We start from the raw sequence: 19,753 nt of genomic DNA, 5'->3' as shown, positions 1-19,753 counted from the left end.
TTGACTTGTATTTGTCTCTTCGGCGCTGTTCTGACTCGTAAATTCAATGAAAAGCCTCACTGAGCGCTTGCCCTGAGGCCTGAGCTGAATGCTACGTGGGTCATCCACCATGTCCAGGCCGCGGCACACAGCAGCAAAGTGAGCAGCAAGGCTCATAAAAGGCTGATGATTGTACTCACTTCCATCGAGCGCCTGGTCCACGTCGCCGCATGAGACCTGTCCTGCTACAACGAGGGCGAAGACCAGAACCGCTATCCTCGCCTTCATCTTGGCCACCTCGACCCGTTCGACGCGTCACTCAGCAAGCACCTCTTCCCACGACCAGGCAGATTTTGGCCCAGTCGATCGCTAGGTACACGTAAGTAAACCTAATTGGTCAGACGATCTCAGCGCGAGCGGAGTGGCGCTTTCTTGCGTATACACAGCCCAGTCCAGCTCGTGTTCCACCGCGCTAACCACGCGCTGCATGTGTCACGGGCATGGTCACGGGCGCGGTGGCCACAGGCAAGGCGCCAAGGCGCGTTGTTCGCTGAGGGTTTTAGAAGATCGAGTGGGTCGCGGAATTTATTATTTCCTTGAGGTAAAATCAGGAGGCACATCCAACTTTACGCATGTGACAGTCCAAACGGACAAAGCAAAGACTGGTTATATCTTGATGCACGACGTAGCACGACACCGCAATAAGAATCAGAGGAATGTCGTGCCTATGTTTATACGTATAGACGTACGGTATTGTCGAACTTGAACTTGATATAATTTTATTTCACACGAAAAAAAAAAAATACCAAAGACAGACGCAAGTGCGTCATCTGTGGAGCAATACTGTCACATACATTAATTGATATTTTTTTTTTTCAAGTGCATGCGCATTACTGCAAGAAAAAGTTTAATTTTCTGCATAAATGAAAGCTTTTAATTTGCAACGTGCTGTAAATGTCCAAATCTCTGTCTACCAGAACTGAGGTCAGGTGGCGCACGCCATTTTTCTCCCTCAGGGGTGCGCAGCGAGAGCGTGCAGCACATATGTCCACATGTGCAGAAAAAAAGATGAGCCGATAAAAAGTTCTCGTGGAGAGCGATCCCATCTGATTCGGAAGTGATGGCGACAGCCAGTGGAAGTGGAATAAGGCACGGTTCTTCTTGGGTACAGAGGAAGATCAACCTTAGGCCGCAACATCGGGGTGGTCATCTGATAACGGACGAGGTTGTGAAACAAGTGCCAGAGATTTCCCAGTTCGCCGTCGGCCTCTTTCACATACAGAGTAAGCAACCAACCTGGTCGTCTCGTAACTGCCTACTTCCCTCATGTTGTAAGCCGTGAGACTGGTTCCACGGTGGTAACTTCGGCTTTTTTCACCAATCGAACGTTTTTTATTGGCGCAACGCAGCGGCACATGAACACCGCGCTGAAATTGTTCACCCGTGTATGTCGCTCTGTTTGTTGCCCAAACCACGAGCATCAAGAACACCCATACGTTTGTCCTTGAAGAAGGCCGTAATTATTCCTTGATGCACGCGTGATCTTGTTCCCCTGCATTGCCAGGCCTCCCTCGTAATCTGACCTTCCTGCCTGCCGATTTAGAAAAAATATCATGTGAACGACATGTTACGGAACTTAGCGAGATATTTTGGTGGCAGTTGTTTAGCTCGTTGCCACAGCAGTTTCAGTCAATTGTTTTAAATTATTTTTTTTTACAAAGTGTCAGACGCGGATGTTATACAATAGAAATGCGCGCATAGTGTGGGGACAGACAATTCATTCTTATTCTACTCGCATATTACGTTCTTGTCCCATTGTTTTATCGGCGCTGCGCTCTCCCCACACTTCTGCCGTTGCTTATCTAGGTTGCTTAGTGCGGGCTATTTTGTAGTGACCTTAGTACCGTGGCTCAGCTGGCTTCCTTTACGTCTACGCACGTGAACTGCCCTTATACTGGGTGTCGCATGTCCCACTAAAACTGTGCGTGAAGATCACTGATTACAATTGTGTGCGTGTAGGAATCTGATATGAAACTGGTGAAAATGAAAATTACATAAAAGTAAACCTATTTACATGTTTTTCAACAGTTTTTCAGCTTTTAAAATGCTGAAAGCAGCTGGTTTTTGAGCCTAGTGGCCAAGATGTGACATGTTGACTAAGAACTGAGTTATTTCAGAACTTCAATTGTTACACAGTCGATGTAAGCGCTGCTACGCAGAGCACTATCCTGAAGCATTCCAAGAGTTTGTCCTCCTCTGATACTACCCATTGAAGGATATGTATTTGTTTAAAATGTACTAGTCATTACGGGAAAACTCTACTTGAAAAGAATTTTTCATCAGATACAGTGGCTTGTGACATGACATCAGAGCTGTTGAAGGATCTGTACATATATACATTGGACAGAACGGCTCCAAAAGGCAACGTAACTTTGGTATATTTCAATTCTATGGATACCATGTTCATGTTCAGAATATATATATTTTTTAATATGCAAAATGCGAGTACCATGTCATGTCATGAGTCTTTTGAAAAAACCAAATGTAGGTACTCGAGGTAATCTCCTAAGAATTTTTGTACAATACTGAATTGTTTGCTTACTCTGTCACCTGATAGTAGAAGCCAGAGGAAACTTTTGTTTATTTTCCAGGTTCAGCTTTCTAGCTTTGTTTTTTTTTATGTTGATCATGAAGCTTATTGTAACTCTGTGTGCGTGGCCCATGAAGTGCAGCGTTAGAAGTATGCTGATATCCTGTATGTGCTGTTATCACCTGTCGTTCTTGCCGTACATGTTTTCTTTTCCTTGAGGTTCTTTTTTGTGTAGTAATCTACCGTACTCACTGTTGTTCAAATAGACTCTGAGTACAAATTGAAATTGGTCTGTATAGATAGATCACTGCATTCTATACACACTGACGCTACTTTCACTAAAAGCAGAGTTATCGCCAGCTAGAAAAGGCCGAGAAATGAGACAGGTGTCGCTTTCATTGGCCGATTTCGCAATTAGACTGCGACAGTTTTCTTGGTGCAGATCTCATAGGCTAGGCTACACCATCATTTAATTAGAAACGATGATCACACAGTCCTTTCAGTGTAGATGCCATGAGTTTGAATTGAGCGGCGGGAAGATTTTTAAATGTAATTTTCTTTGTGATAGATGCGTCTTTTGCTGTTGGACAAATATCAACAAACCGAGAAAGAGCCATAAAACTGGTTTTTGCTCAGAACAAAAATTGGATTGAGTTGGAAGTTTCACTGGAAGTTGTCAGGGAGTACATCTACTTGGGGCAGGTAGTAACCGGTCACCCGGACCATGATAGTAGTCCAGGCAAATAAAAATTGGGTATAGTGCATTTGGCAGGTACTCTTAGGTCATGAATAGCACCTTACTAGTATCCCTCAAGAAGAAGGTATGAAACAGTTGTATGCTTCCCTATATGGGGCAGAAACTTGGAATGAAAAGGCTTGAATTTAAGGTGAGGACAGTACAGCAAGCTATGTTAAGGAAAATGGTAATTGAACATTGAGAGGTGGGAAGAGAGTGGAGTGGATCAGGGAATAGACGGGAGTTATGAACACCCTAGCCGCCGCGGTGGATCAGTGGTTATGGTGCTCGGCTGCTGACCCGAAAGACGCGGGTTCGATCCCGGCCGCAGCGGTTGAATTTCTTTGGAGGAGAAATTCTAGAGGCCCGTGTACTGTGCGATGTCAGTGTGCATTAAAGAACCCCAGGTGGTCGAAATTTCCGGAGCCCTCCACTACGGCGTCTCTCATAGCCTTAGTCACTTTGGGACGTTAAACCCCATAAACCAAACCTAAACCAAACCGAAATCAAGAAGAAGAAATGGGCGTGGGCAGGGCATGTAATCCGAAGGCAAGCTAACTGATGGGCCTTTAAGGTAACGGAATGGATTCCAAGAGAAGACAAGCATGGCAGGGGGCGGAAAAGGTCAGTGGGCAGATGAGATTAGGAAATTTGGTGAGATGAACTGGCCGCAGCCAGTACAGGACAGGGTTAATATAGAAGTGGCTTTTGTCCTGCAATGGATATAATTAGGCTGCTGCTGCTGATGGTGATGATGAGTGGTGGTGGTGTCTTTTCATGCAGGCTGTTCAGTTCCTGATACAATACATGAGGCGTTTTAGGTTTGCTGATGCGCTAATGGTACTATTTATTTGAAGTAACTTCAACTCAGTCAGACTGCTTATCCAGAATTGCATCTACTACAGGATGTGCAAATAACACTTTTCCGAAACCGAATTGAATATGAATCGCCTGGCTTTGCTACCAAATCGAACACAAATAGCACAGTAAAAAACTGAATCGAATACCAATGGAATAATTTTGTCAGTATTCGCTACTTGTGTAACTATTTGTACAAGCGAACATTCGTGCAAAACAGCAGAGTGCTAGCGGCGGCGATGAAAGTGGAACTAAAGCTGTAGCTTTCGAAAGACTCAGCACTGATCTCCATTAGGGGACATGCAACCCGATGTCAGTATATTAGCTCTGTGACCGTCATGTTATAAACATAGGAAAGTTACTTTTTTGCTGCTGATGATGGCAGCGCACAAATGAGCACTGAATCTCGCCTAATAAGACAGACGATAGTTAGAGCCATGGCCTCCAATATTGGGCATGAAGCCAAGGTTTGCTAAACCTGAAAATTATCGAATATTCACGCACTCCTAGAAACAGCGTTCCCAGTGCATAATCTTACAGCACAGCATTGACAGTGATTGTGGGAAACAGCAAGCTAGAGCTGCTTTGTTTTGAATGTTCTGTGTCTGTAGCTTGATCAGTGTCTGGATTCTTGGGTGACAAGCCTATTTTCACAGTGTCAGTTGAGTAGCATGGGGCATTATAGACCTGTGAATTGCTTCATGCAGTAAAGAAACTGACTGTACTGTAGTCTCTCACGGAGTCGCTGACAGTCTCTCAGGAGACATGAAATATTAAGAAGTGCTTAGCAGCAGGTCCAAATTCAGTCTCCTTTGACCCGAAAGACGCGGGTTCGATCCCGGCCGCGGCGGCTGAATTTCGATGAAGGCGAAATTCTAGAGGCCCGTGTGCTGCGCGATTTCGGTGCACGTTAAAGAACCCCAGGTGGTCGAAATTTCCGGATCCCTTCACTACGGCGTCCCTCATAGCCAGAGTTGCTTCGGGACGTTAAACCCCAATAAACCACTAAACCAAATTCAGTCTCCTGTCACTTCTGCTGGTCTTTGTCCTGAACAAGAAGCAAGTAAACTGCGTGACTGTAACTCGAGACCAGACGCCGTGTACTTGTCCACATTCTACTTCTTTTTTTTACGTGTTGTGAGGTGCGACTCTCAGTGGTGTTTCACTTACTGGCACCCTACATCAAGAGGCAGCACTACATTGCAGAGTAACCAGGATATGTCAATTGTGTGGCAATTCCGCATTCGTGCTTATGAATCGTGGTTGTGGTCCTCCATTGCTGGGCAACCTGGACATACGACCTCTTGGCACTGTCTTGCTTTTCACCTGCTCATGCTCAAGTAGCAGCTTTGCTGCACTAAGTTCATCCATTTGAGTACCCACACTTTGTGTTTGATTTTCACTGACATTGGTTTGCATCACTGCTAGACTAATTTATCATTACATGTCAAAAATCAGCTGGGTAGGTAAGGAAATTCAGCACTCTTTATCCCAGTTTATCTAACAGCTGTGCCACTATGGTATGAAGACAGCATGTATACGAATGACAGTTTCAAAGTTAAGGTCTCCAAAGCGCTGGGTCTGCAGGAAAGCTGTTAGCGCGACTGTTGGTCGCACTGCTCTGTTCGCAGCTCCCTCCTCTCCAAAACAAGCTAGTGCTTGCCCGCTGGTCAGCCATTTGTGTAATAGACCTCCCGCTTGCTGCTACCGTAGGGTCCAGAGTTCGTGCAATTATTCGATTGTTGAAATTCTTTGCCAATTGGTGGAGGTGTACAGAGACTCCTGCATGGATGTCAAAAACATCCGACAATGGTGTTTGGAGTTTATAGCTAGTCGCACTTAAATTCATAATGAAGAAAAAAGCGGGCAACCTTCAATTTCCGTCAAGACAGTTGCGAAGATTGAAGAAATGATGCGGGGAGAATCACTCTCGGTGGTTTCCGCATTTTGGTTCCTGAGGTGTCTCGAAGTACCATTCATAGGATTTTGATTGAAAATGGGAACATCAGAAGGTGAATAGTGCTAAAAATTAAAGCGTAACCTTGTGCACGTTCTAAAGCAGCTGCAGTTCGAAGCATACAGTGCCCCTTCTAGATGGTAGAGTTGGCATCTTTCTAGGACAGCAGCTTTCTTTGGCGAGCTTTTCATAGTAGTACTCTTTTAAATGCTTGTTAATAAAAAACTGAGTTGTGATTAGAGATCCAGTGGAGTGAGGAAGTTATCTATGCTGTTATGAATTTTGTTCCATGAAGCATCGGAGTGTTTTAGTTTCTTATTTACTTTTGATAAATAAGGCTACTCTGAATTTGTATGAGGACAGAAGATTTTTTTCTACATTGAAGGGACACTTTGGACAAATTAAAGTTGGCTGATATTTATAGACTATAGCATTATAATGACTGAGAGACCACTCTCATCGGTAACGGTCCTTTTCTAAGGTAGAAAAGACTATAAGCAAAATACAGGTGTCGTCATCACGAGCCAATTTCACAAGTAAAGTGCATGTGTTGAAACTGAATTTTTGGCACAGATCCCTGAGGCTATGCTGCACCACTATTCACTTCAAAACGGTGGCTACCAAGGCCCGTATTCCAACTTCCATCCCTTTCAAAAACATCCCTTTTGGCCGGTCATGTGTCTCCAAAGGGACGTTTTCAAAAGGTACTCAGGTTGGGACACAGGCGTGGTCCTCGGTATGAACGTCAAGAGTTTGAATCAATGCAATTTTCTCAGTCATAAATGCATCCTTTGGTGCTGGACAAATGTTAACATACCCAGAAGAATACAGAGAATCAATATTTACTAAGAACAGTAATTTGCTGGAGCTCTTCTCAGTGTCACTCTAACATTTCAATAATTTGCTTTTTAGTGCATTCTGTTGGGTAGCGGTGATAATGATTCCAGCCTACTGGTACTTTTTGGTGTTGTCAGATGGTAGAGAGCCTGTATTGACTGACCGTTTATGCTGCTCTGGGTGAGCCTTTATTACATCAACTTGCTCGCAGTTTTCAATATGTGCTAAATGTTTTACCGTTTCAGTTATGCACACGTCTGCAAGTTTGGCACTGAATGAGGTGAGCATCTTCTCGCGATCTCATGACCACTTGGTTTCAGATGGAAGCACTTTTCTTGCTAACATATCTTTATCTCTTCCTTTTTGTTCTTCCTAGAACTGGGATCCAGATGTTAGGTGAGCTCAACGTCCATCATTATGCTTTCTTAACCACACGTAGCATCCACACACAATGATACGCCATGTATGTACTATATATAGCTTTTGTCAGAAAGGCACAGGACACCAGGGTGGCTTCAAAGCTGTGCATTGCGTTTGTTTTGCTTTGCTAGGGAGCCATTGCCATTGCACCTGTGGAGCATAAAGGCTTTTTTATGTGCAAGCGACTGAGCAAACTCTGCGACTGAGTGAATTCTGCGACAAGCAGTGCGATGTTAAATTTCCAGCTTGTTGGAGCCTTGCCGCTTTGGCCACTTGAAACAGGCTTTTGCACCATTATGCCGTGGTGGCAGAAATCCCAAGTGTTTTCGCTTGCATGTGAAACAGGCTTAAAGGTGCCATGGGTGAAGCGAAAGCCACATATATGACCCACCAGTGAATCTGCTGGGCTGTGTATTTTTACAAAAAACGGAATATTTAATACCGCTTTCATGTAGGCACATTCGATCATAATTGAGTGAGTTAAGATTGAACTCTATGTTGATCTGGCATAGCTACAAGGCTAATTTCAAGTGCATGTCAGCACAGTCCTGGCCTTGCTCGATACCAAGTTGGTTCCAGTTCCCCAAGTTTGATTGAGGTTTCCAATCTGGATTGAGAAGCTTTCTTTCTTACCATCGTGATCAAGAAACGTTCAAAAGAAAACTGATATTAAAGTGGCCAAACTGCTTGCTTTCACATAATTTAAAAATATGTGGTAATATTTCAATCAAGGGTTGTTGCTTTGTTTACACTTGGTAACAAACTCATTTGTTTTGGTGAAGCTTTTACATTCTTAGGTGTGTGCAATGTCATCTGGCATGTAGTAGGCTAACTCGCTGATCAGGGTTGAGTGGGACTGTGTCTCAGCCTAGCTTGTCGATTGGATTCAGTCACAATCTAAAGTGCCCTTAAGGCCGCTATTTAAGGAAAACTGTGCAGGCAGCATTTGTAAATAGAGAGGTGCAGAGTTTTGCATTACTAGAAGCACTTCTCACTAAGGCGCCTGTTATAGCCTAACCATCCGTTCTCAACATTTTCTGTTTGAGTAATAAAAACCCTTACTAACATGGCAGCTTGGGCAAAGTGGTTGGCAAGCACTCACTTGCAATGTTCAGTTGTGAGTGAGCGCTTGTGTTGTTGTGTCTTGAATAAGGCTGTTATGGTATAAAGGCTTTGGAGTTTGTGCATCGTTGGTGGTGTTGTATAATAGGGTGAAAAACAGCACAAAAACAGGGCTTGAGAACATGGAGAGGAAGAAGACAGGTGCCTACTTCAGCTATGGTCTGTTCTACTTGTGCAAAATATATATGAAGCTCATAAGAGAAGAAAACGAGCCACAGAAGATGGGGATGATAAGGCATTGATTACTGAGTGCCACAGTCAGTTAGTAAAACAGATATATGATTTTCTTGTCAAATAATGCAATGGAGGACAGAATGATGCAATGGTAAAATGTTTTAGGGGAATCCTCCGAGGTGGAGTGGATTGATTTGTAATGAGGGATTACTACCACTCACCTGAGCGCAGCCATATGGCTACACTTCATAGAAGCTTTGTAGTTTAAGAAAATTCACCCGTGCCTGGGGTTTGAACCTGTGACCACTGCCTCACTCTGCCAACTAAGCTAACCAGGACGGCTAGTGGATCAGATGGTGGGGCGAGAGCGAATTGGTCAACAACTTTAAGTGGGAACAGTGTTAGTCCAGTGCTTTTAGGAAAATCTTCTAGAATTTTTTCTGTACTTCTGAATCTGTCTCACTTTTTCTTTTTTAATGTGTTAGGTTGACAGACTTCTCTAGTGCTTTGAGTAACATGTGACTAATATATAAATTGGTTGATTTTTAATCAGCAATTGTTATTTTCAGAGATGATGTAGAGAACTTCATGAATAAGTTAGTACCAGAGGTAAGTGCTATGAAATTGATACTTGTTCAAATATTGTTTGTCACAACTGTCTGTGTGTGTCTTCAATTGTCTGTCAAATTCTTTTCAGAACCTACCGTACCAGCACTCGTGTGAAGGTCCTGATGACATGGTAAGGTGCCTTTCAGCATGTAGACAGCCACTCGCTGCTAAAGTGGAAACCAGTTGACCACATGTTCGATGCTTGCTAACTAATGACCAGGTGCAGGAAGTGTGGGGAGCCATCGTGGTGCCTGTACTTCTTGCACATACACAGTAATGTGGACATCACTCTTGTGTGACGCTCTGCAGTGCTGTGATCTAACTCCATCAGGTGCTCACTCTAGCACTGGATGACCATTAGAGTGGGCACTTCCAGTTTTTGCTTTGGAATGCTTCCATCAAGTGTGAACGTTAACACGTTCAGAAGGCAGAAATAGACTGACTGGCTGTGAAGAACCACAAGTTTGTTGTGGCGGCCAGAAAATAAGCAAGTCCAGTTTCCACGTGCTAGCTTTCTGGTGTCGTTCGGTTCTGGCGGTCATAAGTTAGGAACGTGCACACAAAATAGATTTAGATTTAGGAAGGAAACAGCAGGAAATGCACTGTTTTTTTTCGATTCTTAGAAGAAAAAGAGTGACGGAAGGCTAGACAAGAGAAGGACAAACACCAGCGCTCTTGTCTCGTCTCCTGTTGCGCTGTTTTTTTCCAATTCTTCAAACATGTACTAACCAGCCCGTATTTGCACTCTTCTGATTTTCTCTTCTAAGTTTTCATCTTTTTGTACCACACTTCCCTTAAGGTGCTACGATACCAACTTGTCTAATTTTTCTACTGGTGGTAGTGTCAACGCTGGTGTAAAGAGGCACCGGTTGACCCTTCAAGGATGCCACATTTACACATTTGGTGGGTAGGGTGCGTCACTGAATATCGCAGCCAAATTACATGGCCCTGCATTGAGTGGAGCATTTGCAAAGTGCAAAGGTGTTGCTCTTTTGTTTCTTGCAGCGCCTTACCCATCCACCAAATAGTTAAGAGCAGCCGCTTATGTGATGTCAGTGCTTGCAGTCATAATATTGGGGAGGCAACACATGTTGATTGTATCGCATTTTGTAATGTTAAATTGCACCTGCAGTTTGGCGTTGCTGCATTCATTAACTTCTCTCACTGTCATGTTTGCCCATGTGGTGTTCTCTGCAGCCTGCCCATATCAAGGCTATCCTGTTTGGGTCGAGCCTGTCCATTCCGATCACGGATGGCAAGCTCAACCTGGGCACCTGGCAGGGCATTTGGCTCTGCGAGCATAGAAACAGGGCAGGTCAGTATCTTTCATCTTTTTCTTTTTTTCTATTTTCCTGTTAACCTTGCTGGCCTTTACAGAAGTGCAGCTGTTATGTTTTTCGAGCTTCTATATTTTAATAAACCTTACGATTAATCATTATACCTGCCACCTCCCTTCTGGTCAAAAAGAGAATTTTGACTTAATTATCATATTTGCTTTCAATGCAAATAAAGCTATGCCTTTTGAAGTAGATACACTGTTTGAGCCAAGAAGCAAAATTGGCTGGAAAATTTGTCTTACCGGATTTACAACACACAATATAAGATTGTGTAGCAGTGTGCACACTATGTCCACTTGTCTTGTTGCTCTGTTAGGACCGTAGAAAATGATTTGCTGTTGAGCCACTTACCTGTTGGCATCAGAGCTTGTGCTGATGTCAATTACAACATGTCACATTATTTGTTTAACTTTTTCAATAACAAGATTGAAGTTTTGGGTGTGGGAACTAGAAGCATTTGAAGTTTGGGTGCTATTGATCTACGTGAAAACCTTCCACTATACTGATATTGTCATGATACTTTTGTTACCCCATACATTGTGTTATTTGTGTTGAGTTTTAGGCCCGCCAAAAACAGTTTTAAGAAGCTCAGTGCCTTTGTACCTGCCACATAAAGGCTTGAGAGGTTGTATTTCAGTGTAGGGCACTTCAGTTTGTTTTAAAACTTTTTCGCATTGTAATGGTCAGAAATTGTAGCTATAACCTGTTTCCATATACTTTCAGACAAAAGCTGCTGCTGTGGCTCTGTGGTTATGGCGCTTGGCTGCTGGCCCGAAAAGCGCAGGTTTGATCCCTGCCGCGGTGGTCGATTTTTGATGGAGACGAAATTTTAGAGCCCCATGTAGAGCTCACCCTCTAAACTGCGAGGAGAAGCAACCGACACGCACTGGTGTGGAAATAGTTGCTGCATAGGCGGAAAGAAGGTTGGTGGGCCGTTGAGAAGGAAAAGAAAGTAATGAAAGAGCCATGAGGAGTAGGGGAAAAAAAAAAAAAAAAGATGAGTGGGCACAGAACTGTGCAGTACAAAACACAAAGCAGTGAGGCGAGAAGTGGCTGCATGGCTGCCATTGCTGCTCGAAAGGCCACATGCAGAATATTGCAGATCCTTTGTTCTTAGTTTGCGCAATTTAAAATTTTTTTCCGCAGAAAACTTGGGGCCTTAATCATAATGGTGTTTCTTTGTGCACAAAGTTCAGGCATGCTGTTATTGTTTTGTTTCAGGGTCCAGGAAAGTGGTGGTGACAATCAACGGTTCCTTGAAAGACTGAAGGATAGGGTGAAGTGACGACTACGCAGACTATGCCCCGAAGCAGCTGTGAAACACTTCTTTGGCGGGATTGCAGTGACTGGGGGTGAGATGGTGCAGCAGCCGTGCTGGGGTAGTGTGAGGCAAGGGAGGTCCCTCCCGCCCTTGGAGTGTAGCTTTTCACCACCAGCATCGCGACAACAAGAGCGACCACTGCCATGGACATCGACGACAAAAGGTGGCAGGTATCGTCACCCCAGGGCTGCTTTCCTGCTGGCACAGAGGAAAAGACATTTCCCTCTATCTTTTGTCATCCCATTTCCACTGTTGTATTCCACTCGGGCTCCGAGCTGCTGCTTTTTGTGTTCTTTTCTGCGCTGCTGCTTTCAGCTGAGCCTTTGGTGCCCAGTGCTGTGGTGTTTCATGTTTCTTTTTTCCTTAAAGTCTGTGCTGCCTTCATGCAACGCAGTGACAACTTATCTGATACACATTCAGTTACCAAGCTCTTAGTATTTGTGTGACGTCAGTTTCGACAGTTTCAGCTTAAGCTTCAACCCCGCTCTGGCTGGTTGAAATGGGAAGGTTTTTTTTTTTCTTTCTTTCTCAGCAGATATTATTGTGACTACAGTTTCTCCCTTTCCAAGGATTTTGTGGACTCTGTGTGTGCTGCCATGGTAGGGTCAGCAGGTATTGAAATGTCCACTGGTTTCAGTACTCCTGCGCTCCACACTGCTTCGAGAGGCTGGTACGCACAAGTGCAGTGTGGGAATCCACGGATGTCTCTTTCAGTGATGTGCGCGCCTGTGTAACAGTGGTCCTACACGCAACGGTGTTGATCATCGCTTTGTTTCACAAGGCCCTCATTTTACACATTCCACTTTGAAGCTGCAGGCTCTTGCTATCCCATCGCAGCGTTCGGGAGCCACTAGATTTAGACCTTCCAACACAGATGTCATCTTCATACTGCATAATGCAGGCTTGTAATTTTACCGGGATAAATCTGTACATAACTTCCGGTAGCACGGTCACTGATTTCCTGAGGTCGGTAGGTTACGCCGTTTGAGTTGTGGAAGTGACATGCCATGGTTGTTACTTGCAGTTACTAGTCTCTCACTCTCTCTCCTTCTCTCATTTTGTACCACAGTAATTCTGAGAGTTGTGCAAACACAGGGAAAGCCCTTGCTGCGAGTGGAGTTTTGATGGCTGTAACTGTGGCCTTCTTTGGCCGAGGAAGGTTGCGCATTTCTGAGGAGTGAACCTGCTGAACATACGCTGGAATGTTTGGGCACAGTGCCCTTTGTTGTGGGACTTGTGCAGCTCTGATGCATTCGGTTGTGCTAGACGGATGACAAAAAAAAAAAGAGGAGGACTGCCCAATTCTGTCTTAAGGTGTGTGCAAAGTCCTGCCATTACTTTTGTACTTCGCTTTCTAGTGCCCCTGGGCTAAGCTGCTTGTACATACTGTGTAGTCACTTGGCACATAACACAAGGTTAGCGTATATTTCTTTTGGGGGTGGATGCGTTAAGGGGGCATCGAAGCATACAGGCCCAGCTTTGGTTGATTTCAGTGCCAAAGCTTGGTCCGTTGAGTCAGTTTAAAGTACGTAATGTAATGCAAAAATGCTAAAATTTTTCTCACAATGTCTTTCTCGCAGTTGATATCCTTGAATGTTCTGGGGCTGAAGACAGTGTGAAGTAGCTGTACTTTATGGAGCACAGCATATTGCCTTTTACACGAGTTGAGTGTGAATCGTGTAAAAAGTACCTGCGCCTTTCAGATTTTGTTTATCAGTTTTTGCTGTAGAAGCCTAGCTAGTCTGGTAGCAATGCATGAAATCCGGTGGACGATGGACGAAGCATCACTACTTGTCTTTTCCTTCATTTAACACAGTGCATGGGGGGGCGGGAGTGTAGTGTTTGTCGCTGGTCCCGAAAAACTGGGGTCTGTGTTTGTTCCTTTTTGTTTTACACACAAAAACATGCAGTTAAAACAAAACGTTTGTAATATATAGTTCCAGCCGTTGACTAGATGAATTTCGATAATTTAACTTGCAGGAGGCATGAAAATATGTTAAAATTATGGGAAGTTGGAATTGAATGGAGGCCCTTCAGGGCAAGGTGCTGATACGCTGTATTCTTTGTGGCATTTCTTTTTTCAGTTTTATTAACATTGCTTACCAGATGGTCGTGGGCTGTAATGGCCTGCTGCACATGCACTCTGTGCCATCATCTCTGCAATAATGGTGCACTGAAACTGGCCACGTGATTGATTGTCATGGTTACTAGCACGCAGCCATGCCCTGCTGGGCCACAGTCGAGGTGCTGCGCCATCTTGCGTTGCTGGCCAAGGCATGTTGGCTGCTTAGCCTGTTCAAATTAAACGGCTGTACATGCTAATGCGTTGGAATTACTGGCCGCTTTCCTTCCTTGAAATTCGCATGATTGTGGTGCAGCCAAAGCATCCCTTCCGGGAAATTGCAACTGCAAGTTCTAATTAACGAGATTCCACTGTGTTACCATGCGTGGTCTGCTGTTCATCAGCGGTTGCCGGTGATTGACAGATGTCTTGTTGCCATGCTGTGAACCCATTCCTTTCTTTTATTCAAATATATGCTACGATTTCATTTTTGTTTCTGTTTGCTAGAGATTAAAATAAGAAGAAAACTTCCACCAAAAAGGGAAGGTGCAGTCATGTAAAGCGTGTTTCTCGTTTGGTGCGTTTTTGGAAAATGGTACAAAACTTGGGATTAAAGTGTGCGTACTCTGGATTGTAGCGTAAGGAACACTGTCGCGAATGGCAGGTTTACTTGAAACAGCCTTGCACAATGCATGTGCATATAGAGGGTGCACATTATTTTCAACAGTTCAAAAAGGTTTTTACCTGTAGCGATAGTGTTTTCAGTTATTTCACTGGGTAAATTTGTTGAATTTTATTAATTACCAAATTAAATGCTTTGTTTTTTAGATGTTGCAAGAAATCCTATTGCGGAATATTTTGTGACATATGCATTTGTGAAGGCATCCTCTTTGTCTACCTTATTATGCATCTCTACATGCATTTAGGAAGGAACAGTTAACTGATGAAAGTTTTCCTGCCATGCATAAATATTTTATTTTATTGTAAAGAGAGAACTTATCTGTTGAATGAATAAGCACCAGTCTGAAACAAGTAAAGCATCATAGAATTGGTAAACCTCCACACACAAGCAAGCTGTCCTGCAAACGCTGCATCAGGGATTGGATGTTTAGGTGATAAAAACAAACACCAAAAACAGTGCACATAGAATTCTGTTCTGTTAATGCGCATAGTTGGATGGGTTGGTACGGGCCATTTTACAGTCAAAATGAGCTCATAATTTAGCTTGTTGGGAAGGTAAAAATTGAAATTAGTTGCAGTGCATTTCTTCTCTTGGTGAATTGGTTTTTATCTATTTCTACCAATTTCAGAAGAATGAAAACAGGTACAACGAAAGTTGTCAGAATGTTTTGAGATGTACTGAAAATCATTCTTTATCATAAAAACCATTGATACTATCCATTGATACTATCGCAGTTCAAAGAGCAAAGAAATATTGGCATCAGTGGCATTTCCAGAAGAACACTGCCTTTTGAAATTCAGTTCTACCGTATCAGGTTGTGCTGTATTGGACAAGATGCTTTTGATGATTAGTGTGATTAGTGTGGCAGCTGATTTGAAGACCCCGTCTTTCTTTAGTGAGGTGGGAAGCTTGGTATTGCAAAGTTTCTGATTTTGCCTAAGTTGCATTAAAAATTTCGTGGCAGCTTTTCTGTTAAAATTTTTACATCTATAGGCAGATATTTCCTTTTTTTAGTGCTGGGAGTGATAAGAAGTGAGTGTGAAAGTGATTGCATGGTGGAAAAGTTATGGAAACAAAACCAGATGTGGGCCCACTTGCAAAAAGTAATCTTCCGTTTTACATATGATTGTCATCTTGTTACATGCCTTCAGAACTATTGCACAACTTTTACATCAATGCACACATGCCCTGTGCTTTCTTATGCTTGCATGCATTGCGGCCGTGTCATGACGACTCCTGGTGTCCCACCACTTCTTTTTCTGAAACGGAGGCATCATTGCCAGTAGTATATATATAGAGCACATCATAAAACACTTTTTAAAGCAAAAGTTACGATACACGGTAGAACCTAGATGATATGATCCGTTCGATACGAATTTCGGTGTGACACGAATTCATAAAATGCCCTAACCAGAGTGCATCATGTGCAGTGGGCAGAAATTCGGATGTTACAAACAGCCCCCTACCCCACTGCGGAGGATACGAACACGCCATCCGTGACTGCACTCTCGAGCACTGTGATTGCCAGCCACGTGGTATGCGCCGTGTGCAGTGTATGTTTATGGTTTACTTACGGCTGCATTTTAATTTTACGGTGTGCACCGTGAGCAAGTGAGCACATGGTCTGTATACATCACTGACGTCGTGAGTCAGTGGTGACATGCGGCCGTAAGTAAACCCCTGCAGCCGAAAACAGATCTGCTTAAATACTGCATGCGAATTTTGTTTGTTTTTGGTGATATGAATTTCAGGCGACCCCATGAGATTCATATGATCGAGCTTCTATTGCATTTAACAGCAGAGTTGTGTTTGCCAATATTCAGTTGCAACTGAGCCGAGAGCTTACGTTATTATAAAGTATTACGTTATTTTATATGTGAGTTTAAAATAATAATTTCTTATTTAACTGGTGATATCCTGATTCATGCTGTACAAAGCAACATCCTTTTATTTCCATTACAATATATGTTATCACCAAAACAAGTTATGGCACTTTTTGATCAGTTGCTGGACTCGGAACTGTCGACCACTGGTTCTTTTGGTTGGTCCAAAACTTTAATGCGCTGTTGCAAACAGGCAGTGCAAACTGGCACTTCTTGCTTGCATAATCAATTGATATATTTGCATGCATTGTTTCCGAAGCCTTTTTTGGACATTCAGTTAAGAATTAGTTGTGTTAAGGTGGATACTTAGGCAAGTTGGTGCATCTTAAAGAAGGAAAAACAGCGCAGAAACACAGGACAAAGAAAGAACACTACTTATGTACCACACCAAACATTCAGCCTCTAGTCACTGCAGTAAATTTTCTAGCTGTCTTCATATTTTTGTTCATGAATGTCATATGAGAATAAAAAGCCCTTAGGAATTTTTATTTAGTACTATGCTCATGGTGACAAGAAACAAGGCCTTCCGCAACATTACATTCTGTCATAAAAAACTGCACATGACCACTTGGCTACTGCTGAGCCAAATGTTGCTACTCCGTAGTGCATGGGGTATTTGAGAACTCGTATCGAGTGCTGCGAAACATAGATAACCCTTCAACTCCGTAGTTCTCTACTGCAGGTGTCCCTCATAGCCTGAGTTGCTTTGGAACGTTAAACCCCAATAAACCAGTTCTCTACTGCAGTAGGTGGCCACCTCTCCCCATACGAGAGAAATTTGTTGCTGCTGCTAAAGAGCAGTTATCAGAAAGCACAATTCTCTGCTGACGTGTCCTTTCAGTACATTGCTATTTATGTGCGAACCTCACAAGACATTTACAGCAATGTGCCTAGCTGCAGAAGTTCATGGAGTGTGTGAGCCAGGGAAGAAGAAAGCAAATTTTTTTTTGGTCTACTGACACAGTCTGAAAGGTGCACTGTGCTGGTAGCACAAAAAAGTGTAGAGTGCATTTTTCGGTCCCTTGTTGCTTCTGTTGGCAGTGAGGGAGCTTTTTTTTACTTTCTTCACAACCCCCATATCTCTGAGGTGTTGCAGTTGTTGGTTGATGCGAGCCCTCGCAGCTCGCACTTGCCACTAATATACGGCTTATGCAGTTGCGGTCATGTGTCCTGTCAACTGTACTTGCTTGATCCCACCACAAGGAGGCCATTTCCGAGCCCCCTTCGTTCACACTGTCTTCAAAGAGGAATGGTTGGTCCACTATATTTTTACGAGCCATGCACTATGTGGGTAGGAGAAACTACTACTAGGTTGTCATTCCACTTTTCACCTTGGGTGAAATTCACTTCTTGTACAGCCTCCTGTCATAAAACAGAACACACAGCAGGAATGTTCAAAGATTCAAGTACATTCTTATTTTTCTTAAAAGAGAATGTGGGCAGCTGCCATTATGCAACATGTAGGGTGAATATGCTGATGTTGTATGTGGAACTTGCAAAGCCTCTTACTGCGGATGTGCCTGTGACAGAGGCTTACAGTTTGTTTACCTGCTGTGGTGTCTCACTCCAACTGCAGCTGTTTATAACATCACAGAACACCGTCAGAAAAAACAACTGGTTGTGGCAGTAACGGCTCGTTTAGGACAGTAATGAAAAGACAAAAAAAAGTAATTTTTTGTATTCATCTTTCCTTTGTGCTGCAATGCCTGCTTGAGAACGAACCCCTGTAGCTGCAGTACAATGGTGTGTGCTGGTGTTTCTTTGTTTATTTCAATCTGTGTAGTCCTGTGCAAATTTTGGTGCGCACTGCATTGCCATGGCATGGTGCATGGCACACCGTAAATTCATTTTTTTTGGTTAGTGCAACGGTCGATCATTTCTCATGACAAAACTGATTTCTGCAACATTGTCACTAAGCTGGCTCGCACTACACATCGGTTACTCAAGCTGAAAATTGCAATCACTTTCATGGAGTGTCTTTGAAAGGCTCTTTGAATGAAGTCAGGTGGCATGTTTTTGTTGCTGTCTGGTGATTTAAGAATTGCAGGCTATGCACTTTGATTTTTAAAAGCAGTTCCATATTTAAAAATATGGAACTGCTTCCATATTAGTGGCTGATTAACTTCAAGGGCATTGCACTGAGCACATCGATGCAGTTGCTGCCTTGCTATTCCTGAGAACTTGCATTTTGTCTGTGGGTGCGTGTGAATTTGAGTCGTGCAGGCTTTCTAAGCTGTGAATGCTGCCTGTGGCCCCAATTTGCTATGTCTGAGCATAGTATACTGCAGCAGCTGCTCATTCAACTGTGACAGTTACACTTCCAAAGCTCTGTTACCTGTTGGAAAGACGCATGCCCACTACACATGACAGTGTGTTTGCAATTGCAACCAGTTTTGCAGGGAGGATGTTCTCCTCCTACCAGATGAGAACAAAACATATCATTTGAAGGATGTGTTTCTGAAATTTGCTGTTACAAACATACTTATTTCTGTGTACGAGCACAGTTTTGGGGATGTGTATAGAGGTCGTGTACGATACTTGGGCACAGGTCAGTGTACGTGTATGCAGGATGTGGGTTGCCATGCAACCAACTCCACTCTCTCCTCCCAATGTCCTGGGTGTAGTGCTTTAAAATATGAAAGAGAGACTGCGTGTTGGGAGGGTGTTGCTCTTGAATGAGGCGACAACGCATGAAATGGAATCCCAACTGTGCCAATGGTCAATACTCTGAGGCCAGCAGGCAAATGAGACGTTTTGACAGTTGTTCCTACCATTTCCTCTTTTTGGCTTCTTTCTGTTTCTGTGCTGGTTCCTCTCGCTGCTGATATTATAATAACACTTTTTGCTCAAGACCTAAAGGACATGGAGTCGTCTTCATCCATTTAACACAAGTGAAAGAGGTCTGTTACCCAGTCTTCCTTCAAGACCTCTTGCTGTTATTCTTGGGATCTCTTTTTGTTAATAAAGGCTCACAGGCGTAATTCTCGACTGTTGACTAAGTGTTCTGTGCAGAGACTGTGAAAAAATGTGATTTGCAGCCAAGCATTGCTGGCAAGTATGTTAAGGGAATGTGTGTGACAAGAGGAGGATCATTAAAAGGTGCAAAATCGAGTGTCTTGCAGAATAATTGTACTTGGAGAGCACTCCATGCTTACGCTTCCGTTAGCCCAGTTTCACTTGGTGATG

At 43.4% G+C, this 19,753-nt stretch overlaps 2 protein-coding genes across 3 annotated transcripts in view; one reads left to right on the top strand and one right to left on the bottom strand.

Moving 5' to 3' along the window:
• LOC149342219 (protein disulfide-isomerase A4-like) overlaps positions 1-526 on the bottom strand; it is a 30,436-nt gene extending 29,910 nt beyond the window's left edge. For both annotated transcript variants that reach the window (XM_089544520.1, XM_089544522.1), the window contains exon 1: positions 180-526. In XM_089544520.1, coding sequence (XP_089400646.1) covers positions 180-267 — 88 coding nt within the window. In that variant the 5' untranslated portion in view covers positions 268-526. The remainder of the gene's footprint in view (positions 1-179) is intronic.
• Positions 527-995: 469 nt separating this feature from the next.
• Positions 996-19,548, top strand: LOC149342218 (uncharacterized). The gene is made up of 7 exons (XM_089544523.1): positions 996-1,262; positions 7,203-7,237; positions 7,334-7,353; positions 9,243-9,282; positions 9,371-9,412; positions 10,480-10,597; positions 11,841-19,548. The coding sequence occupies exons 1-7, from the start codon at positions 1,100-1,102 to the stop codon at positions 11,885-11,887; spliced, it is 465 nt and encodes a 154-aa protein (XP_089400649.1). The 5' UTR covers positions 996-1,099; the 3' UTR covers positions 11,888-19,548.
• Positions 19,549-19,753: the final 205 nt, after the last annotated feature.

This window comes from Amblyomma mixtum, chromosome 5 (assembly GCF_055824585.1).
Source record: "Amblyomma mixtum isolate Tamu chromosome 5, ASM5582458v1, whole genome shotgun sequence".
Taxonomy (NCBI): domain Eukaryota; kingdom Metazoa; phylum Arthropoda; class Arachnida; order Ixodida; family Ixodidae; genus Amblyomma; species Amblyomma mixtum.
This window is presented reverse-complemented; position numbering and strand designations above follow the sequence as displayed.